At 36.1% G+C, this 24517-nt stretch overlaps 1 protein-coding gene across 3 annotated transcripts; it reads left to right on the forward strand.

Annotated features, from left to right (window-relative positions):
• Positions 1-1548: 1548 nt before the first annotated feature.
• Positions 1549-24514, forward strand: DYNC2LI1 (dynein cytoplasmic 2 light intermediate chain 1). 3 transcript variants are annotated; one of them, XM_061475239.1, is made up of 13 exons: positions 1549-1851; positions 2598-2715; positions 3959-3993; positions 4284-4353; positions 5341-5429; positions 7301-7487; positions 9920-9988; positions 11236-11313; positions 12788-12864; positions 13216-13286; positions 13720-13817; positions 15642-15734; positions 24320-24514. In XM_061475239.1, the coding sequence occupies exons 1-13, from the start codon at positions 1838-1840 to the stop codon at positions 24386-24388; spliced, it is 1068 nt and encodes a 355-aa protein (XP_061331223.1). In that variant the 5' UTR covers positions 1549-1837; the 3' UTR covers positions 24389-24514. The 3 variants fall into 3 exon arrangements, with proteins under 3 accessions (XP_061331223.1, XP_061331222.1, XP_061331220.1); XM_061475236.1 differs by lacking the exon at positions 24320-24514 and adding an exon at positions 22883-23114 and having other exon boundaries at positions 1555-1851; XM_061475238.1 differs by lacking the exons at positions 11236-11313; positions 24320-24514 and adding an exon at positions 22883-23114 and having other exon boundaries at positions 1553-1851.
• Positions 24515-24517: the final 3 nt, after the last annotated feature.

Consider the following 24517-nt stretch of genomic DNA (forward strand, 5'->3'; position numbering starts at 1 on the left):
TTTATTTTTTTTAGGTTTTCCTGAAGGAAAAAAATTATCCATGTGTAAAGGAATGCACCAATTAAAGCTTTAGGTAGAGCTTTAATAGTCCATACAGCTTAGTGTAAACCACTAGTATGAGTTAATTTTAACTAAGGTGATTAGTAACTCAGTAATAATGAATTAGGAAGAAATCTTCCTTTTTTTCCAGGTTTCTTAGGGCAAAGGAAATGAAACCAAGTAAGGTGAAACTTAAAATACTTAGAACTCTAACTTCATTTCAAAATCGGATTTCACTAGAACTTACTAATTGTATACCCTTACACTGTGCTTCCTAGCTCAGATTTAAACTGCAGTATCTTCCAGATTTGTCACCTCTCTGCCAGTGAGTAAAACACTGTAAAAAGACTTTGCTTTTTAGTCTCACACTCTTGGCTGTTGAAGCAATATATGCCTAGATCATAGTGCCAGGAGCAATTCCTACCTTTGGCAGAGGAAGAGCAGCTTTGTCCAGGATTTTTACAGCCTCTGATTATAGATCAGCACCGTCTTCATATACCAAGATGTAAGAAATAGTCTGTTGAAATGAAATAATGCACTTAGAAAGGCATCAGCATGACCTGCCACAGTACAACACCAAACAATGAAGTTTCTTTCTGAATTTTAATTAGCAAGACCATAGTTTCCATAGGGGGTTAGCAAGCGTTCATATAAAAACCTGTGAAAAATCACCATAGGCCTCTGGGACTGAAACTGATTATGGAAGTCAAACTTAGAAAAAGTTTTCTTTAAAGAACAAGTATTACTTAGGGACTGCAGAAGGCTTGGGGAAGGAAGAAGGAACAGTTAATTCTGAGTTAATCATTATGAATGAGGCCACTTTCCTTGTTTTGATCAAACAGATAAAAGGACTTGGGTTTTTCTCCTTCTCTAGTCTCAGACAATGCAAAGCAGCTACTCAGATACAGAAGGTCAGCTGTAATTGCTGTCCTAAGTTTTAGGTCAGTTCTGACTTGTTGGGTTCATCTACAATCCTACATCCCTTTTGTATGCTGGGCCATCCCGCTGTTGTACTGTGCCCTGTAAATCCTACTTTCTAATCCAACCCTTTTTGGATCCGATCTCTGACCAACAGATTTTATTAGAAATAATCTAGCCCATATCCTGTTTGTTATAGCATCTTATTTGTATTTGCAACAGTTGATTTGTATGTCTCAGTAACTACAAAATAATTGCACTTATTTTTTTTATAGAGAAGTTAACTTATCAGGGCATGGGAACTATGTCAGGTCTTGTCTCACTCCCTCCACTGCTAACAAAGCCATCTTGGGGACTGTTATCAGAAGCCAATGTTTAAGGCTGAGGTAAAATAAAGGACACCCTCCAGTTATGACATAGTTATTAACCCCTGGCCTTCTCCACAGCTGAAGTACTTTACATCTTCAGAACAAGCTCTATAGTCGAGGTCCCCCAAGGACTCGTACCGCCAGCTCCGCTCACTCTGGTACCAAGCCGGGGCTGCGGGTCCCATGGTTCTGCACTCACCTCAGGGGCGCGGCGGCCACGGCCCCCGAGGCGGCTGAACCCGCTGCAAGCGCTGACAACCCTCAGAGAAGCTCCCGGCCGCCGCACTGCTCTCGGTTAAGCCGAGAACCCCCCATCCACCGCCGCCTCCACTGCCACCGCCTGGGCAGCCGCCGCCAGCGCCGGGCATAAAGCGGGAGGGGAGGCGGAGCGAGGCAGCGGCTCGGCCCCGCTGGGAAGCGCCTCCGTTCCCCGGTCCGCGGAACTACACCTCCCAGCGTGCCCTGCACGGTTCCTATGGCAACGGGGAGCCAGGCCCGGGCCTCGAGGAGCGATGGCCAAGGCTAGGTAACGGGGAGCCCTGTCCGGGGTCGGTGAGGGGGTTCGCCCTTGCTGCCAGGTGGGGAAGTAGCCAGCGGCGGGGAGGACAGCCCGTAGGAGAGAGGGAGGCAGGCAGGCGGGTACGAATGCGGGCAGGCTGACAAGGGGCCGTTTCGGCCTCTGCCCCCGAAAGCCAGCGGGGCCGGGGATGGGACGGGCGCACGCCTGCCCCTTGATGCGCGGAGCCTGTGGCTCCTGTCTGGGACCCCATAGAAAAGGGGTTCCCTACCGTAGAAATCCAGCTCCACCGCCCCGCACGTGGCCTTAGGGGAACCTGAGAAGGAGCAGCCCTCGCTGCCCTGAGCAGTAGCTTCCCTGGGAAACCGAGGGCACCTGGGCTCCTCCCGTTGCCAGCAGCCGGGAGCTCCCGGCTGCAGAGACCGCCAGCCTGGCCCGCAGGGCGCTGTGAAAAGCCTTCATCGTCAGAAAACCTTTTAAAGGTACCTTGAACGCGCTCAAAACGAAGTCTCCTGCCACACAACTGGTACTCACTCAGCGTGTGCCGCAAGTGGCTGCTGGGGTAACCTGAGGACTTGTGCTTAACTTGGTTTTGTTAGAAAAAGTACCTCGACAGGCAGAGGGCATGTGATGTGAAATAATAAATAACAGGAATAATAAACCGCAATACCCTTCATTTATAGGTATTTTCTGGAATTATGGTCTAGGGTATGCTGTTTTTCTTGGATGACACTCGTTTTGTTTTTTTCCGCTAGTGATACTTTGTGGGATCTTGCTATAGCTGAAGTGGAGAAGAGAGAAAAGGCTGACAGCGATGGCAAACGTGCAGAAGTTTGGGAAAGATCAGTATTATTTATGGGAAACAAAAATGGGGTAATGCTAAATACTGTGCAGTTCTGTGCTTTCTGGACATAGTTTGTGTCAGGGAATATATTTGGTATTTTCAGATACTAAGGCTAAAGACAAAATACATGTTCTCGTTCTGCGGAGAGTGGTCATTCCACAAAGTGTGGACCAATTAGATATTATTACAATTCAGAAATTCAAGTTTATGGTTTGGAAGGTCAAAACTTCAACCATTGGTATCAATAATATGCTTATTCTTTGAGCTTTGGCTTCATTAATTTTGTTTAAAAAGTAACTGCTGGAAATACTGCTACTCTCTTCACTTGTTTGACATGTCAAATTTCCCATTGTAGAGGTTTAACTGGTAACAATCCAATATAAGTGCATTGTTACCAGTTTTGTTGTAGATAGAGGCCTTGAAATCCAGCTACGAATTGTGCTTGTATTATGTCAGACCTAGCTGAACATGCCTTGTCAGTGATTACAAACTCATGATTCCACATGCCTAAGGCTGTTTTAACTCATTGTCCCAGTAATGTTTGATCATTAATAATTTCTTATTTTATTTTGTTAGCATTTATTTGTAAAGTAAATAAGGAAATATTTGCCTTTTTGACCAAGTGAGTCATAGTTTTAAGAAAACAATTTTTATTTTAGAAGGTTTGGTGTATGTGCAACCTCCTTATCAGCAATTTTTAAAATACCTTTTTCAGTGAAAATACAAGGACTTTTCAGATTTACCTGAAATTCACTGATTTTTTGACATAGGAAAGGACACATAAGTTAACCATAGAAGTGCTAGCCCCTTTAGTGTAGGATGGTACTCAATGTCTGAATTTCAACAGTGTAAAACACATTTTTCTGTATGTATATTTGTATTTTAAACATTCTTTTTATTTCCATCTCATTGGTAATAATTAATTCCAGTGGAAACCACACATTACATAAATGTATTATTAAAATTAAAAACTATTAAGCAATTTAAGAGAGTTGGCCAGGTTAATCACTAATGTCTAATTTTAAGCACACTCTTCTTTTTACTGTGTTTGTCATCTCTATTAGTTTATAATTGCAATAATGGTAGTGTACCTTGATTCTGACAGAAGGCTGGCAGTTCAGTTTCCACTTTAGGGCTACAAACAATTACAGGAGTTTACACTTTTCCAGTACTTTATTACTGGAACATTAAATGAGTGAGTTTCATTTAGCAATACAACTTTTATGCTTTAATGAGAGTACAATAGGGGTCTTCTTTGTTTTTAATTTCCAGGGAAAGACTACTATTATACTGAGGTGCCTCAAGAGGTATGTGTTAAATTTTTAGAAGTTGTTCTAAAAGTAATTTTAGAAGTAGTTACTACCTGTCATCTGAGCCCTTCAGTCCTCCTCTTCCAGTATTTGGCCATCTATTCAGGTTGGGACTGCTACTCCTCCTGTCTTCACCAAATGAGACCTGTTCTCTTAAAGTGTCCTCTCTGTACCTCTGTTTGTAAGCCAAATTCTGAACTGACTGATAAATATAATTTAGTATCTGCAGAATTAACTGTCTTTATTTAGAAGATCTTGACAAAATGAACTTATTTTTCCTTACATAGGGAGGAGATTCCAAAGCCGACTTTAGCCTTGGAATATACTTTTGGAAGAAGGGCAAGGAGACCCGATACAGTGAGTATCTAGAAATTACAGTTTACCATATCTTTGTTTATATTTACACACACATAGAAATCATATATATGTTTTGGTTTTGTGTATAAGAATTTTAGCTTATTGTTTGTGAAACATTTATCTAAATTAGCTAGCTTAATTTTCTGTTTCAATCTGTAGTATGTTTATCCCTCTCACTAAAATACTGTAGATCAGAGACAAAAGTATAGACCAAAACAATCAGATTAGTCTATAAATGCTACCTTGTTTGTTGTGTTTGAATGCTTTTATTTTCCCATTGTAACATAGTATGCACACTTTTGTCTTTGAAATGCAAACAGTATAAACCAATCAAGATATCTTACAACTAGTTTTGTGAGAAGAGCAGCTATCTTAGAGGATGTAAAATCATAATGAAATTGTGGGGCTATGTGTCTGTATCACTAATTTTTGTACTGCAGATTATATTAACAGAAATATTGAACCCATTTCCATCACAGCACAACACTGTCCAGCAGCAATAACTATTGTTGCAAGTTAATTGCTGTTTCTGTTACTGAAGTAGGGAGTGGAAAATCTGACTCTGAAAGATAAAAATCATGTAAAACTTTTCCTAGAAACTAAATGCTACAGTAGAGGTTCATTACTTTTCCAGTTGCAAGCCTCTCAAAAAGCATTGGTCTCGAGCTGCGATAAACAAAAAAAAAGGGAAGAGAACATAATTTTTCTATGTTTATTATTAATCATGTTGCTTCTTGACTTTTTTACTTTACCACAGTCATTTATCAAGACAGTCATAAGCATACCAGGAGTCTTTCATAAGTGTTGCATGGGATTTCTTTAACATGGGGAGTTTTCTATTTGGTTTTGGTTTTCAGAAAATACTAGTGAAATAATGTATGTTCTTGTTCTGAGCCACTTGCATGAAAAGCCAGTTTATTAGGTGACGATCTTCTCTTGATGTTGCATGGAAGCACACATTTCTAACATAAAGAAACTCTTTTACAGCCTAAAGATGTAGCTCATTTTTGGGAGCTAGGTGGTGGAACCTCGTTAATGGAACTCATTCGAGTACCAATCACTAGTAACAGCATAAGGTAAGTGATTGCTATTAGCATTCCAAAGTTAATTCCAGGTTTCCTTCAAACTTAAGTAAATCTCTAGACCTTTTATTGTGGAAAACTGTTTCAAAATGTAAGATAGAACATCTATATTTTTTTCTAAAAAACATTGTAATAACCACCAGTACTTTGCTGACCTTCCTGTTCATAGTTCTCTCCTAATAAGGCAAGTTCTTCAGAATCTCCAACTAGAGGAAGCGATAACATGAACGAAATAGGTTGGCCTTAAGTAGCTAGAACAAGAAAAACGCACAAAGAGAAGACATTGTATCTTTATGCTCAGTGAAGAGCAGAAAAAGCAATTTTTTGTATGCCTGGGGCATGCGAAAAATAAAATCTTGCTTCCTACTTCTCTATGCAAATGTAGATGGTACATCTGTGAAGAGCGGTATTTTAAAGTGAAAAATAAGGCAAGAAATTGTGACCAAAACAATGTGTTTTCTTGGAAGTGATGTGACCATCTGATGAGAAGATGAGTGAGCTTTAACTTCTATGGAAAAAAAAAGAGGGATACAATTATTATCGTGTACATTTCCTACTGTTTTGGCTATGGAGATAGTGCCATTATTTAGTGAGAGACTAAGAAGGAATAAAAAAAACTTCTGGGATGTGAAGCTTTTTGTTTCTAGAAGAGCTTGGGGGTAAAAATCAACTATAATTTTTCAGTTATTGTCTAAATGAACTTAACAGGGCTTCACCTCCATCAGTCTTTTCTTCCCTTTTTATTGATAAGGAATCTGCTCATGTGGATGATGTTAAGATTCTTTGATGGGGTAGCAACATTGTTCTGTAAGACCACTTCCGTTCATAAGGCAATATTTTAATATGCATAAATTCTACCATTTCAACTGAATGTAAGTGCTTTTCACTGGTTTTCCCATCTGTCTGTAGTCAAGCAAGTTCAGTGACTATATCTAGTTTCACCAGGAGACTGTTCACTGGATTTGTTTCCTCACAGCATTTTATAGTGAAAGTGGACATTCACTTTGCTCTGTAGTCTTTCTAATACCACTCTGGTCTGGAATCCCCCTTTTCAGATCAAGATGGAATGTGAAAGAAAGATTGCATATATTCGAATGGTTGCTTTTGCAATCTTCTTCTTTACAGTTGCACTTTAATGCAGTTTTGGGAGGCAGGGGTTTGAAAGGAAAGGAATTTATATGTAAAACATTTGTCACCATAAATGATGAAACATAAAATGTCACCATAAAACAAATGTCACCATAAAAGCCTCGTAATCACTAAGTACATCTTGAGTACTCTGAATTCTTCCGTTTATCTTTCAGAAGACTTTCTCATACACCCATTTGATGTTCCAGCTAATTGGCATGGTCCATGGAACAGAATACTGCCCTTAACCAGATTTTCCATTTCATATTACAAATGAATAATGAAAGTATTGAACTTCCTAATACATTAATGGTTGGGAAAGATCCTAACCATTTGCTAACATTGCTTCATCTGGGATTGCAGAGTTATGAGATGACAGGGACATGTGATACTAGCAGGTCCCAGTCATACAGGAAGAAGGAGCTCAGGATATTTGCATATTTTTACTGCTTTGAAACACCGTCTACAGGCAGAAAGTTTGATATACACAGTCCCCCCAAAACTCTGATGGAAAGTTGCCAAAGTAACAGCTCTGAACAAGAGACAAGGGAAAGGTTTCTTCAGAACTCAGAATATCCTTAAAAGCTACTTTACTATGCCATCACATTTAATTCTATCTTAGCATCTATATTTTCACATTTGTTGCTTTCAGCATTTGTTCTACAGGTGTGATTGTATATGAAAATGTTGACTCTCTCATGCACTAAAGATTTGACCAAATCATGCTTTTTCATTAGGACATTTGCTGTAGTTCTTGTATTGGATCTGTCCAAACCTAATGAACTCTGGACTACTATGGAGAAACTTCTGCAGGTCACCAGGAACCACGTGAACAAAATTTTAGCCAAACTAGAAAAGACAAATCCTGAAGCAGCTACTGAAATTAAACAGAGGATGCGGAACAATCTGCAAAGGGATCATCCAGTAAGTTGCTTCTAATATTTTCTCCAGATGTCACAGGCCTTTATACAGTTAAAGATAATGCTTTTGAAAATCATAAACAACTCTTTTAGATTTTTATGCATGACTGAAAATCCATTTGATGTAGATGAACCTGTTCACCGGAAAATTATAGCAATTTAATAAAAATTCAATAAGAGCAGAAACAAGGAAAGAAGGTTTCTTATATCTTTTTGTTAGATATCTAATGTGATTGTTATGGCATGTTACACCAATCAAAAGAAATAGTTTTAGAGTAGCAGTTTGCTTCTCCCCCCCTCATCTTTTTAAAATGAAGATGAAAACTAGAATGTACAAAAGTCATCTAGCAAGAGACTAGCTGAAGGTACAAATTTAAGCAAAGAATATAGTTATAACAGCCATCAACATGACTATATACTTTGCATTTATTTAAATGTCTATCACAAACTCAATGCCTTTTGATAATCTGACAACTAATTAAATTATAAAGTTTCAGAAATGTTAACATCAGTCCTTTAAACATAATTGCTAACTAAATCTCTGGAAAAGCTAAACTAGATTATGCGCAATAAAAATGAAAAGTCATTGTGCATTAAACCTCTGCAAATGTTGTGTGTGTATAATCCATAAATAAGTATTCGACAGTTCAAAGACTTGGCACATAAATCTAGTGACTGTAACTTCTATAAAATGCTGCAATACAGCAAATGCATATAAAGCTAAAAAATTTAAAGCTTAGACTTTATGAGAAAGCAACATATGCAACACTCAGTAGATTTAGAATATAGGGTTTGAGATCTTCTGGATTATTATTTTATTTTTTACTTTTAGAGGAGGTAATTCAAAAAAAGAAAATACCTGCGAGCACACTTGGCAATAAATCATGACCACGGTGTTAAGTTTACATGTAGGGGCTTACATATCAGAAAACTGCAAGCTTTTTTCAGTGAGTAAAAATGAATAAGGCCATTAATTGTCAAGAAGAGAAGACTTACTATACTTGCCCTGTAGGGAATACAAATTATACCTTCTTAATTAAAATTGCTATTCAGCCTTCATTATCAAAACCAGAAGGAATGCAAACAAATGTTACGTTACTCCTTGGTTGTCTTTTTGCATCGTTGTTGTTCAAGAAAAAAAATTATGTCTATTTTATGGGAGAAAACACCATCTTTTTATTGTCAAAGTCAGTTTATTTGCCTTTTAGTAGCTAAATATATTTTTATGATAAACAGGAATTGATGAGGTTCTTACAGGGTTTTTTTAAAGATATATTCCATTGCCCTGGATAAAGAATTATTAACTATGATGATAAAGGATATAGATGCAGACCTTGTTTATAATGGCTGAATGTACCTGAAATAGTCTATAGCCAAAATTAATTCCATAGTCAAAAGATGAATGGGGTCTAGTAGGCCAGTTTTAATGTTTCGGATGTTATCCAGAATTAATTTTTTCTTAGTTAAGAAACTTTTTTTTTTTCAGGTCTCTATTCCTTATAACTAGTTCTAAGTTATGATAATCTTGCTCAAAGCTTTTGCCTCGATATTGTACGAGTGAAGCCATTATTCTTCCTCTCAAAGCAGAGGACTTTCAGTATGTGCAGCTTCTTGCTAATACTCTGACTGTCATTTAACCTGTATGTGAAATACCTGGTTTTACAAGGGAAGAGTTAGGTCAGCCTCTGCTACAACACATCTCTTTGCCGCTCTGCTGCTACCAAACCAGTTTGACTAAATAATTGCGTGAACACATGAGGGGATTGTCTCATTTCATATGGGCTACAGGAAAACCTTCCAGATAACTTGAGAATTATTGTAATCTACTTATTAAAACTTTTATCAGAAGTTAGCTGTTTAACAATTAATGTTTTCATCCATTGGCATTTTCATGGTTGTTAAGTGACATTTCCTTTTTTCTGCTTGATATCAAACATTTGAAAATCGCATTAAATATTTTTTAAGCATTTGGAAAATGTGATGTGGGGAGGACAAATGTGTGACACAAGCAAATCATTCAGCTTAATTTTCTTGAGCCTTTGTCTCTGTTACCTTGCCTATGATGCAAGGAGGGGGAATATGTAAAAAAGCTGGTTCCACTAATCCAGTGTGGCACCTGTTCTGAAAATATATGAGGTTTTTTTCCTCTCTTCCCATCTCATCTTGGAGCTGGAATGTATAGTGTAAGAGCCCTTTCATGCCGGTAAGTGTTCTGACTGCTCAGAGGGAACATTTCCTGACCATTTACAAAGAAAATGAGAATCTTGTAGAATATGGTATGGATATTGCATTAAAGGTGCTTCATCTAACTTAAGGTTTTGAAAAAAATAAAGCTTGTGTTCTGTGGATTAATTTTAGTCCCTTTCAGTTGTTTTAACAGTTGCAATCTTCTACAGTTTGTTTACACTGTTGAACTGTTGCATATTTGTTTAATAGGATTATGAGTTAGTTGACCCTTTTCCAATACCTTTGGTGATAATTGGAAGCAAATATGATATTTTTCATGTAAGTAATACTTAATTTTATTTTATTTTTATAATAATGAAAAGATTCCTAGTAAAGATTCTATATAATAAAATTTTTATAATAGTAATTATTTGAACAAAAGTATGGCCAAGTCAGTCTTCTTCCACCAAAAAATCTTTCCATCCAGCAGCATTAAGGAAGACCTACTGTCATTCCTTTACAAAACATTCCCACTCTGATGATTTTTGAGATGTACTTGGAAAATGTTGAGATATAAGTTGCTGCAGGCTAAAGAGCGAAGCAAGAAAACAACATGTTGGTGACTTTCTTTTATAATGAGATAAGTCCAGCTCCATGTGCCCCTTCTGACAGCAGCTTTAAGTTTATGTCAATAGAAGAGAGGCGTCTCCTGCCAGCTAGTCAGACTTTTTGGTAGTTGTGTCAGAACAAGCAGTAAACTATCATTTCCGTCTTGAGCTCTAAGTACTTCTAAGTTTCTAGAGGCAGTTTTAAAGCAGCACTTGATCGTGAGAAACTAGAACAGTATGTTTGATTTTTAGCTGCCGTGCTGGCAGCCTGAGCTTCTCTGGATGACTATATACTGCATTGGTACTTGGCTGAGTTACCTAATTCTTTATTAATAAGACACGTCTTTCATACTGAGTGTTTATGCTGTGCCATGACCTCTTTAAAAATCAATGACTCTAAGGTAACCACCATGGAGTAACAGCACTGTTCTTCTGGAGTCTATGAACAGACTCCTGCAGGCTTCACTGGGACCAGAGTTTTGCCCACTTTATCCAGGGAAGGCTATGTACATGATCTGATATTAAAGAAACAGTGATGAAAAGGTATTTTTATTTACTTTTCAAATCTTGCAGGTACTGGAACTTAGAGAACATTTAGCCAAAGCTGTACTGAAAGTTAAATATTTTCACAAAAAGAGAACTTACAGGCAGTATTTCTACTTCTAAAAATTTAAAACAAAATTAAACAAGTTAATAGAAAATTCAGTACACATTCCGCAATTAAGAAACTTTTCTGGACTAACATGTTGCCTGAATTAGGCTCCCTCTGAAAAAAGAAACAAAGAGAAATTGTGACATTTCCTTTCAGAGTAGGCTGTTACCGATTCTGTCTTAAGATATAATTATGCTGACAGCTGAAAGCCTCATATATTGTAGCCTAAGTGCATTGCAGTTTATTAAAAAAAAAAGTTAAAAGTTCTAACTGTAACATTTTGGGGTTTGTTTCTTTCACGTGTGTTCCAATATCAACTTTTTCAGGAGTTCGATTCTGAAGTGAGGAAAGTAATAAGCAAGACACTTCGATTTGTTTCACATTACTATGGAGCGTCATTAGTGGTGTGTATATTGACTTTCTAACTATGGATAGAGAAGTTAAGCAGTATTTGTGTTACAAAACAATGGTTTAAAAAAATAGATATGTAAAATTCCTGGAGGAAATGGATTTGTCTTACAGTACCTTTATTCACGAGCGAATCTGCCGGAATGGGTTACAAGTATTGGCAGGGGATGGATGGACGGATATAACTTGTGAACAAACAAACCAGATAATTATCAGTGTCAGCAAAAACTAAACACAAATAGTAATCTGTTAGCCAGCTCAGTTCCTCTATCAGTTTACTGCATGTCTGGAATTTTATTTTTTAATACAAGAAAGGAGGACAGGCAAAAGTGATCGCCCTCGATAGAATTGGAGAACTGGCCTTTTTGGTAAAAGCATGAATTTATGTCTCATGACCTGGCTTTAGTAGAGTTAAGAACTTTCATCCAAGGGCTCATTTTCACAGCAGTTTGAGTAGATTATCACGCTCACAGTGTTGAAGAATAAAGGCAGGGATTTTTTTACATTAATAAGTAGGATCTGCCAACCATGAAGACAATGAAGCATTTATGTGGGTATATAAATTGATTTCAAGTTTAGCAGATCATCTTCTGAGTAAGAGCAGAAACATGCATGCTGAGGTTAATGCAAAAAAGCTGCCTCTTGGGCTCTTTTTACAACAGAAAATGGTTCTAATTGTATCAACCATCATTTATGTAATAAATAATATTTAATTGTGGCTTATTTTGATTAGCGATAACTTACATTGGTTTTAAATTCTTATGATCACAGCATGTCCTTTAAAAACAACTGATTGATGATTTATTTTTTAAAAAAGTATTTAAGCATTACTGTAGTTAAAAATAAAAGAACAGGAGCCTGAAACTGGCTGCTGAATCCTGATTCCCATTGAAATGAGTGGGAAAAACTTAATTTCCCCCAGTAGGGATCTGACTTCTTTCTCTAAGACATGAATCTGTTAGGATACAAAAGCCCTTGGACATGAGTAAGCATGATGTTTGAGAAGATATTCTGGGAGCTGCTTTCAGATAAATCTGTGCCAGTTCTGCCACTATCAAGTTGCTTTTATGTTGTGTGAACAATTTTATAGTTATTCATAATATTTGTATTTATGGTATTCTGGATAATTTTTTATGTCATTTAAATCTTAACTGATTCATCTTGGGCAAAAGCTTTGTCTCTTAATGTACATGTTTCAAAAGTTTGAATATTTTAAAATTTGTTCTTTAATCTTTATTTATGTTATTTTTCATTTACGCTTTCTTGATCTATATATCCAGTGACAAATACATTCATGTTTTGGGAAGGGAAGATGAGATATTTATTCTAGTAAATTCACTGAACGTATACCAAATTTATTGATGTCAGGATTTAGCCAGGCTCTATCTGAAATCCTCTACGTAGATGACATAATGTAATATTTCTATGATGGAAGATCATAATATATGTTTTGTTTTCTGATTCATTTAGTTTACCAGTAAATCTGAGGCTCTCCTGCTGAAAGCCCATGCTCTTATTAATCACTTGGCATTTGGCTATGATAAAAGGTAACATAATTATTGTCCAACTGTTTTATGTCTTGCCCAGAGTCTAAAAGTACTTAATAAAAATGTTTTAATCACCAGACCTTTTTTTTTTTTCTTAAATATGATCTCTCTCCTTATTCATGGAGTTTGACTCCTGGCTCAATTGCCTGTCTCTGCATAGGACAGTGATAACTCCTTGGTTTTGATCCCAAAACATGGATTAGAAACATGGTCACCACTAGAATTGAGTAGATTTTTATTTCCATTTATTTGTATTAAAAGCCCAGTAAGAATCTGGTCTTGGCTAGAATAATGTAATTTTTTTGTTGAATGCTAAATGCTCACTTACTACATTTTCTTTTTTCTGTTTAGCAAATCTGTATCAGTGGATCACAGCAAACCTCTGTTTATACCAGCAGGCATGGATTCGCTGAGCCATATAGGTTAGGACATCTGTTCATTGTATTTGTTGCTTAATTGTTTTTTAAAACAAGAAAAAAAAGTTAAGAAAATAAAAACTAAAGTTAAATTCAGTTCAGCATCAGTTTTAACAGGTTATTGAAGGGAAATTGCTTAGAAAGTTTGAAATTATCATTCAATATGTATAGTACAGGGAATTACTTTGTTAGGTAGTTAAATAAACTATTGGGACTACTTCAAATAGTAAAGCACCAACAAGCTTAGATCTGAAAGAAAATATAATATACAGTACCACTCAGCCCTTTTCATGGTAGGAGATCAATGTTTTTTCAAACTTGTTGGAGCTTGTCACTGTAGAATATAAAACATCGTTAGACAGGTCATTATCCACAATTGTTTGACAATTTCTGTTGTTATGACAACATACATCACTTTGTGCTCTGTCGTAATCCTTAGGACCACCACCTGCCTCTGACAGTGATATTGCAAAGCTGTGTGCAAACACACCTTTGGAACTGTGGAAAAAAGTTTTTGAGAAAACATTTCCTCCCAAGGTAGGTACTTACATGTCTGCAGCACAGCCTCCTTCCTCATATAACAGTAGTAATACCAGCTACTGATTTTTGTCTTTCAAATCCAGTGACTGGCATTTCAGTCTCACTTAGCAGTTCTGTTCCTTCCAACCTTTTTAATTCATACATTTTTAAAGGTCCACATTTGTATGTAGTGGTCATTCAATTATTATCTTCTATATCTTCAGTCACCTTCCTACATTTAGTAATAATGAAAGTACTGAAGTCATCTGTTTTCTTCCAGAGTTATAGCATGACCTTTCATTATATCGAGAGACAAGCTGTACTGTGGTTTTGGAATTTGATAAGGTGACATATCCCCTAATAACCAACCCAAATGACAGTGATATTCCAAGGGAAGAGCTCTTCCTGGCTGCAGCAAGCTGCTCATCCTTGTTCTTCTAGGGCATGAGGCTTTGAATGTGTTAAAGTTCTTTGCCAAATCATGTCATTTTGCTATGGGAAGTGGTTGGATCTGCAAGGAAATCTGAGTCCCTTGGCACCTGCGTAGTGCTAAATCTTGTACATATTTCAGAAGGTTTTTTTGTCCCAAGAGGCAACCTCCCAAATACTTCTCCTTGCTTACTCAACTGTATCACAGATATTTAGCCCTGACCATTTCCTGCTCTACGTCATATCTGGGCAGGCAAAGAAGTCAGGGCTTCAAAACTGTGCCTCAAATTACGGTGTGCAAACAGGACTTTTTCTAGTTTTCAGTGTATGGATCTCCATTCTTGGTAAGAAGAAATCTGAATTCACCCTTTCCACTCACTTGGCTGCTACACAGCAAAGCCTACAAATTATTTCAGGTGGTTTGTGAGCAGAACAAATTATCACTACGATGCTGTTCTCAGTACAGTATGGCTCAACATGATAGAGACTAAACTTTACTTTTCAGAAACTATACAGAACTATTATTCTTCATGTTGATATCCTCATAGTGTTAAAAACCACAATAAACAGACACACGTCTCCCAGTAACTCCTGAACTCCTTCTGAAACAGCTGGAGAAATTAATAGATTTCTCATCTTGGAAGCTCCATTAGTGTTCTAAAGTAACAGTCTAATTAAAGAAGATTTAAAAATGTGCCAAGTAGATTCCCAGATTTCTGGTTTGGTTCCAAAATATGCTTTAAACTCTAAAGCTGTTTTTTTTATGCATTATACATTTCTTTTTCCATTGACTCATCTAATAAAAAGTATAATTGTGTCATTCATATGATTGCCTTCTTGCTACTTTCCATTTGGTATGAGTAAGGAGAAATGTGCAGGACAACATTTAAAAAACCCAAACAACTCCTCATTTGATAGTGTTTCTTTCTATTCATGTACTTGCTTCTTTGGAATTAAAGTTATAGTTCCCTCAGGGGTTAGTAAATGAAAATTCAGGTATTTGGGAAACAAATAGTAATCAATTTCTCAGCTATTGGAGTAATGCTTCTGGTAACTGGAACTGAATTCTACTCCTGAGTAGTAAATGCTCTAGCAAGAGCAACCTTAACTACACCCAAATGTCAAGGGCCAGAAAAGATATTTTCATTCTGAGGAGAACACCTACCAAATAAGTATATTTTCTTTCCTTTCAGATCTAGCTGCACTATTACTTTCTCATCATTTTATCAATCTAAGATTATTTGTTTTAACCTAATCTGTGTCCTATAGCACAAAATTTTTCCATATATGCAAGATTTTAATACATTTGTATTAAAAGCAAATAATTCCATTAGATCTACAGCATGGCATTTTCTTGTTAGAAGAACAGAAGATAGATTTTATCATTTGGGGTTTTGTAATTTCTCCTTTTAGAGTTCCAGTGATTTACAAGATACAAGGGACCCTGCACAGGATTTACAATATGCCGAGCATGAAGTTGACGTTATGAGAGCTCAGAAAAAACAGGTTTGTGGCTGTTCTCCAGTTGCTGTTCAGAGTCAAGTATTCCAGAACCACCAGCATTGCTGAATTAGCTTATGTAGAATATGGTCAAAGTCCCATTTTTGCCTTTAAATAACTTCAACTTTAGTTCACAGGTTAGTAGTTGGTTGGCCTTTTTTCCATTGGTAGACATTAAGCTGGTAGAGCACTGTTAGATCTCAAAATTTTGGCTCTGTAGTTTCTCTAGAAATTAATAATCCAAATTTTCTCTATAACTCTTCCAGGATTGTTTCACTAAAATAATACTGAAGCAAAGCTATGATGCTTTCTTAGCAGTAATTTCTTAATTTCTGCACCCTGTACTCTTATTTGAGGTGGAGTAGCAGAAAGTCTAGGAAGTGGTGTCAAGGTTTGGGGTGGGGGCTATTTATCTTTTTTATTTTTGTCTTTCTCCTTCAAAATCCTTTATTTAAACTGGTACTGAGATGATTTAAAAGGTACTGAGATGATCACATTTCTGACTCAGGTTTGCAGGCTATGTATGTTTTACCTTAAATAGAGGGAACAAAATTACTCCATATAGTGGTATTTGGCTTATCCCCTGAATTCTGGGAAAGACCTTTAGTAGGGAAAGGGTCTTTTTTTTTTCCTCTCATTAATTTTAAAGGTTTTCGGCATTTCCTTATATTTGTGATGAATTGATTTTAGGGAAAAATTCTGTGGCAAACTAGAGGAAGGTTAGAATATTGCCTTACAGTTATCAGTGTGTAACATCACATGAGTAGAAATACTGTATATAGTCTTCATTGATATCACAGGTATGGGTCTGTTAAAATCAGTCCAAGATGTGTGTGTTTTTCTTTGTTTGGAACAAATGAAATGTTGAACCTGGAATGAATGCTGAACCTGGAAACTCTCTATTTCATATAGATTCAGTTGTTTCACACACAGAAAATTTTTTGCTAGAATGACTGAGAAGCATTCCACTCTCTTCTCACAGCTTACAGATGGGCTATTTGTGCACCATTTAAATTCTTCATGGACCAAGTTGCTGCAGTTAAAGGAGGCTTTCCAAACAGTGCTTTAAGATGATGGATTGCACCAGCCTAAATCTTTTACAGACCCCCACCCTTCAGACGAAAGGCAGTTCTATTGAATTGCACTGCAGTTAATCTCACATAACCCCAAAATACACAGCAAACTTCATCTGTTTGCATGCTTGTAAAAGAAAGCTAAAGGATTAGGTTATAATTGCTGTCATGTCTTTGTAAAGTTTTGTTAGATTGTATAAGGCAGTAAACACATAGGTACCTGATCCAAAGAAATATGTTAATAATATAAGTAATGAAGCAATTTCAAGAGTCCCCTGCAGTCTTTCAATTCACACACTACCTGTAACGTCCTGTTAATGTAGGTATCAGTTCTGAAGTTTTTTCACATCAAGAGCAGTCTTAGAAATCCTAGAAATTTGTAAAGCACATTGCGTTTGGAATTCATAATGTAATCGCTTACTCAGTATATCTCTATATCTCAAAATAACTATATGGTGTAATACGTTTGTTAAGATAATGCTTATGTCTTGCAAAAGAACACACTGATTTGCATTGGTGAAATCATACAGGAAATTATCAATTTTCCATTTTTAAATAAAAAAGGCTTTTAGAATCTTAATCTGTTCAAGGGCATTGCAAACCAGTGTAGCTTCTTTTAGTTGGACTACTAAAAGCAACTTGAGCATTAAAGAGAAAATTACTTTTGTTATCTAAAGCTGTATCCTAAACTTCTCTATTATAAAGTTCAATTTTACATGATTATTTGCTGTTATTGAAATGTTTTATACTCCAAGAATTTTATTCAATTTGAAATGCACCAAGATAGCAATAAACATCTAGAAGAACTCTGTAGTTGCAGTGATTCTTGAAGTGTCTATGAAAAGTGGCAATACAAAAATCCAATTTTTAAAGCAACATTTTAAATGCATCCCAAGTCAGATATTCTTTATAGAGTCTCATGATATCTATTGTGTAGGAGGAACGGTATATCAAGATGTTTAATATGCAACATGTTGCTAATGAAATCATGGGACATAATACAAAATGATGACTGTATATTTCAAAGTCATTTAAGTGCATGTTATCATTTTTCTCAGTTACTTCTGGTTAGTCAGTATGCCACTTTGGACTCTAGGTGATCACCAGTTTGCTTGTTTATCTCAAAGATAAGCTTTAAAGGAAGAGTAACCACAAAAATATGGCAACAGAAATAGGATATAGCCCTGTCAGTGAGTCCGATAGAAGAACTAGCATGCCTGACTGACTCAGTCCTGATCAGGACTGTTCAATAATGCTGTAACAGATTTATAGATAACTGTGCCAGTTATCTATATAAAGCTTAATGAAATCAATTCCAAGTGTGTAACCTTGGTTGAAGTTTTTTTGTCTGCCTAGCAGTCTAAAAGGTTAAATTCTTGAGTATAAGATTAAAAAACAGTTTAGACAGAAGAAAGTACAGAAACAAGAAAGTACCTGGCTCACTCCCATGTCCTAGCTGTCAGCTGGTATTTATCTGAGATGCTTTTTGGTTGTACAAGTTGAGAGTCCAGCTCATCAGCATTCTGCCACAGGAGTATTTTCTTTTAGGCCAGATTATTTTGCCTCCTTAATATTTTCAGAATTAACTATAAGATGTGCCCCTCTAGTTCTAGACGTTTTTGCTCTGGAAAGCTACCTGAGGCTGTCCTTCTTTCAGTGTGCCTTTGTTCAAGGCATAGCACGTCTCACTACATCTTTTCAGAATTCTTTTCCTGGTTTTTGTCCCACAGACACACAACATGCAGGTTTATATCAGATAGTGCTGTTGCGATTGCTCACTGCTTTTTTGGTCTCTGAAGAATCCAGCACCAGGGATGGTCTTGGAGTTTACGTTTTTAATGTATTTTTTAACTAGCAGGTTCTGTGCAGGAATTGCTGGAATTTTCAGCTCTTTTACAGGGGTTTCAAGATTAAAGAAAAACATTCATTTTGCATGTTCATTGGGCCTTATACGTGTACCTTGCTGTTAACTCTTCATAAAGTTCACATAAGGCATAAGCAACATGGTGAACTTGTCAGCCGTTGCTCTCCTTTCTCTGCTAGCTTTTTGGCTTATGATGCTTTAAGGTCACCTTAATTTAGCTACACACATAACTTGAATAAGAGTGGGATTAGAGCTGTACATAACACCACCTGCATCTGTGAGAACCTATGAGGGCATAAAGTCTTGTTCCTTAGTTCCTTCTAAATGTTTGTGGCAGAGAGATTGGCACATGAGGGCGCTTGCTCTGTTTTCTTCCTCTCTTCCACAGAAGCAAGTGCTCTAAATTGTCTTTTCGAAGGTGCATTTTTTTGTCCCAGGTCTTGGCTATCCTGTTACGCCTTGTACTGCTAATGCTCAGAATAGGTGTTTGGACCTTTTTCACCTGGCCATTTGACTGCAGCTTCATTTGTTGAAGCAAATGATAAAGTTGACCTTGAGCTCCAAGAACTGTGTAGCTCCCAGTCAAGTACTTAAGAAATCAGTGTCGTGCAATGCTGGAATTCACCTTGGCTGGTCCTTGTTACACAAAGGTATTACATTAAGGATTTGTGCCGTTTTTAGCTGAAGCCTAATGCCATAAAACATACCAAGGAAAAAGAAAATTAAGTGCCTGGTGGTGTTTGACGTCAGTTGCAAGAAGTAATGAAAGCGCATCTCAACAAAGAGGGCTGTAACTGTTAAGACTTTAACAAGTCATAAACAGAAGGGGAGGTTCTGTAACATCTTAGGAGGAAGTATAGTCATATTTCCCCTAAAATAGAAGTGACCTAATTAAACTTGTCATTCACCACTAGAAGACATCTTGGTGTCAGATCTACAGCTGTCTTTTTGACATGGGGACTGTGCTGGCCAGCAGAATAAGAGCCATATTTTTTGAGCATACTTTGCTGACATGATCATACTTGGGAGACAGTTTCAGCCTCATTCAACAGAAGACCGCATATTGCATGGTGAACCTCCTTAGTCAGACCAGTGTTACTGGGCAGAGAAGTCTGACAGGCACTCTAAAATGGATAACAGAGCAGTAGCCTCTTCCATTTTCTCCAGCGGAGAAGTGTTACCCTTCATATTGAGGAGGAAAAGTTATTTAGGAGGTTTACTCAGCTGCCAAGAATAGGCTTTCTTGTTCACATGAAAACATGTCCAAATGGCTACAAAAGATAGTTTGTTTCTTTTTTTTAAGCCAACTTAAACAACATTATTACTGAAAAAAAAAGAGCAGTTACTAGATTTCCTACTGAAGCTTAGGTGCTTAAGATTTTTAATCTTTGGTTCAGTACTTGGCTATTTTTACCACGTTTCAAATTGAGGGCACTTTCAAGTGAGAAACTGCATGAAAGTCAAAATCCTATCATCAGTCCCTCAAAACAGAGGAAATGCAACAATTAAGGCTTTTCCTACAATCTTAATTTTTCCTCCTTGTTTGTAGACATTAATAGTATTGTCTTTAATTACATGATCATATACTATTTTGCTGATGTCTCAATTCAATTGTTCAGTATTTCTTTTCATCATTCTTATTCTTTGTGTACCTTATTTCTCAACCTGCCATTCAGACACTTCAATGAACACAAAAGTATTAATTTTTTTTTCTCTGAGAATGCGTGGTAATGTTATCTTATCCGAGTGCCTCACAAACATCAGTTAAGTCTTTCTTCCCAATCCCTTTATAAGATTAAGTGTGATCTTCCCTATTTGACAGATGAAGAATTTATAGAAACACAGAAGTACAGAAGCATTAAGGTTAAAAAAATCATTTCAAAATCCACTTTATGCCGGAGTTGAGACATGTAGGACAAGTTTCTAGCACTAATGATGTTTAAAGCACTGAGAGCACAGTGAAAGTATGTTTCAATTGCAGTTATTCATTCCTTGTAAATCTGACCTGTGCCCCCTACACTTGTTACCCAAACCCCAACATTTTGGCATACTTTGAGATATATTTTTTGGTGAATCTTCTTTCACTTTGGAAAGAGGATCTCTTAGTCTCTGTATCTGACTATACTGACTGTATAGTCGCAGTATATTCTATGTATGCTGCTTATGTTTGTAGTAGAGGACTCTGAGCAGGAAGGTACTCTTTTTCCAGAAAGGTGTTGGGGGTGTGTGTGATCTTTAAGCTGGATTTGAAAGATTTTTCCATTACATTTCTGACTTATAAAGTAAAATACATCCCTGTATTTTACATGAAAACTAAGGAAGAGCACTTTCCTTAATCACTGAATTTCTTAAAGATTTTTTTTTGTAAATATTCCTCCATTTAATCACATTTTTTTTTCATTTCTCATTCTTTAAATGTTAGTCTTACCTAGGTATGCCTCCAAAATAAATATTTATAATTTTGTTCTGTACTTCTATATGTAGTAGAATAGCTATACAGTTTTAAGATATGCTCTGGTTTTGATACTTTGCATTTCTGTGTTATTTTGAATTGCCTTTATACTGAACTGCCTTTCACCTAGCTAAAAGCATGGCAAAATAAATTCTGCTAAATTATTTGCCTGTTTCTTGAAACTGTTTAGTAAGATGATAAATCTGCAAGGCTAATTATTTAGGCAACACCTGTGGATATGACCCCCAGACGGCATTGTTGTTATATGTAGAATTTCATTGTCTAATTTTACTTCTTCCATTAGCCTTTGAGAAAGGGGTTAGAACTCGAATTATTTATTCAGCACAAATCAGGTAACATGTGCTCCTTAAAATATCACTGCTTTCTTTCTATTCCTAACTGTTGGCAAGTTTCCAACTGTTCAGTATGTTCTGAGATCATAATTACATTATAATAATAATCAGGGAGTGAAAATACTGAGTAAAGACTGGCTTAGAGATGGAAAAGTTCAGAAGTACTAGAGTTGTATTTAATAATGCAACTTAAGAGATTTAGCCTTCTTATACTTAATTGAACAAAAAGCAATTGTAGCACTAAGTTAATTTTTGCTGAAAAATATCTTCAGAAATAATTCCAGCATGCACCATTACATAAAATTCAGAAGATGAAACTGTTGTTTGGCAATGTTGCTAGAACCTTTTATTATAGGCTTCAAAATTCCCAGTAACACTTTTGACTGCAATGAGGTAATTTTTCTACCTTTCTAGTACTTGGCTGATGTCAAGTATAGCATAATGTAGACTGCCTCACCTTACATACCTAATTAACTTCATTTATACCTCCACAATTTGTGCCTCTGCTTGCTTTTACTAATCTATTTTCTATCTAGAAAATGTGTGATTTTAATTACCACATTGGGTTGGCATTTATTTTTACACACAGATGCTAACTGTTCAATCTACTGAACAGTAGCACCGGAAAGAATATTTTAGTTAATGATTGAAAAATAGAACAGAAGTAAAAGCATGGCATGATTTTCTGTCATGAGTAATACACTTCCTGAAAAACCTCAAGCAATGACGAATATTTGCACAATATCCAGCAGCTTAGGTTGAATAGATATAATAGATATGGTATGCTGATTTCATAAACACCCATTGCATTCCTTCAAAATATATTTCTGCTTACTGCTTTCTGGCCAAGCCTGTGTTCTAAAGGCTGGCTTTCTAAGGTCCACTGGTAGCTCTCTTAAGTTATCACTACTGTTGACATGTAAGCTTAGGGAAGTTCATCTCTGTCCTGTGTTTAAAAACAAACCCAAAATAGGCTTTATTCTTCTAGTTTATTTTCTGTAATCTTTAGCAATTACTAATCCATTTTGCTTCTTTAAAGACCGTGACTTCATGTGTGTGCAACAGTAGTTTCTGTTGGGTAATTCTGGCTTCTGTTTTTAAAACATGGGTAGTGTTCCATTTCTGTGTGTTCATGGGGAGCCTGGTTTCTCCAAATGAATGTCAAGAAAATAATTTCTTCTTTCCTAGAAAGTCTCTAGGTTGAAATAAATAAGATCTAGCTCCCCATATGACAGCAAATGTAGCAGAATTTATAGCACTTTTAGTATGATTTTGTTAAAGATAAAAATATGTATAGTACTTTCTTTCTACAGTGATATTTGTACATGCTTTAAATGTTCAAATGGCAAATGTATGTATCTTACAGCTTTTAGAAATGAAATTAGATTAATATGTATGTGTTTCTGTTTTAGGAACTTGAACAATACAAAAGAAATGCCTCTAAATCCTGGAAAGATATGGATTTTGACTCTGATTGATGAACTGCTATAGGTGTCTTCAGTTTAACATTTACTTTTATAATTTTAACACTACACTAGCAAATTAACCTGATGCAGTTGAGAATATACAATATCAAAAATGCAAAAAGAGTATTTATTAAGCATTCCTGTTACTATTTTCAATAAAAAGATGTATATTCACTCAGTCCAAATTTAAGTGTGTCTTCCTACTAACACAGAGTTCTACAAAGTGGGGAGAAAGGAATTCTAGATTACTCAGAGATGGGTTTGAATATGAAGACTGGCATTAGTCAGTTTTAGCTATTTTTTAAGTTCTAACATGTTATATGGTATATTGTTGAATGCTTCCGCCCTCAATGTATTTAAATACAAACAATTTTTTACACCCAAAATAGGTTTCCCTTTGCAAATGCAAAGCTTAAGAATATCTTTGCATCATTATTTGATGCATTTCAATAGGATAGGTCCATGAACACTGGCAGAATAAAGTGGAATTAAAACCATGTTTAATCTGAATTCAAGAGTTTGCTTTATCTTTTTCATTATCATTAAGTTTGATTATTTCTTACAGTGTATAATGTTGCAATAACTTTGCACAAAAAGGCCAGGAAGTCAATCTAATCAAGTATAATTGATTCACTATCAGCCTAAGCTGGTGAAATGCTAGCCTCAACTGGAAATGGTTTTTTGTCCATGGGCACTTGCACTAATACAAGGTGGGCTGAATGTCTTGACAATATGCAAGTCAAGATCTGGATTAAAGGCAGAGGTGTCTTTTACAAGCTAAGACTTGACAGGCTAAATGTCTGAACAATCACTTGGCAGACCAGATTGTAAGAATATTCCCTAATGAACAACCCTACACATGCAGGAAAACGGGAAAGAAACTAAGGTGGTGTCTTTTCAGCTTTTTAAAGTTTGGGTTTTTTTTTTAACATACTTGTTCACCAGATGTTTTTCTGATAACATTTGCATCTCAGAATATGATACATAAAGACATTAGAAAAAAATCTTGACTTTAGGTGGAGAAATTGTGTTAACTCGAGGATTTAAAATTCTTACAAAGTGCATAATCTCAAAAATATCAAATTAGACTAAGTATATTATTATGGAATTTCAAGATAAAAATACACTTACCTCCCCAAAGAAATCTGTAGCTGTGCCTCTGTAATAATTTCTTCACCGAACATGAAAAGTCATTACAAAATTTAGGAATTCTGTCTGTTAGGCTTTCAATTTTGAGAGGTACTTAGATTTATTAAATGGATAAATTATGCTCCTTGGAATGTTAGTGATCCCATGAGAAGAATTTCCAATGATGCAAACTACATCACTTCCAAGAACCATAGTTAAATTGACATTTTATTAACAAATATTTTTTTGCTTTAGCAATTCACAAAGTGCTTCCAGAACAAGATTAGGAACTTGGTAATGAAAAGAAGGAACAGATATAAATAACTGTCTTCTCTTGATTTGCCATCATTTACAAGACAAAAACATGTTGGGTAAATTCTATATTGCTTAAAGATCCTGTACTCGTTGATTGTACAGTATGCATAAGATTAAAGTGGAGTGATTTCTTGATTC

This window comes from Pezoporus flaviventris, unplaced genomic scaffold (assembly GCF_033815535.1).
Source record: "Pezoporus flaviventris isolate CSIRO_AGI_PZ_B2104156 unplaced genomic scaffold, CSIRO_AGI_Pfla_v1 ptg000083l, whole genome shotgun sequence".
NCBI lineage: Eukaryota > Metazoa > Chordata > Aves > Psittaciformes > Psittacidae > Pezoporus > Pezoporus flaviventris.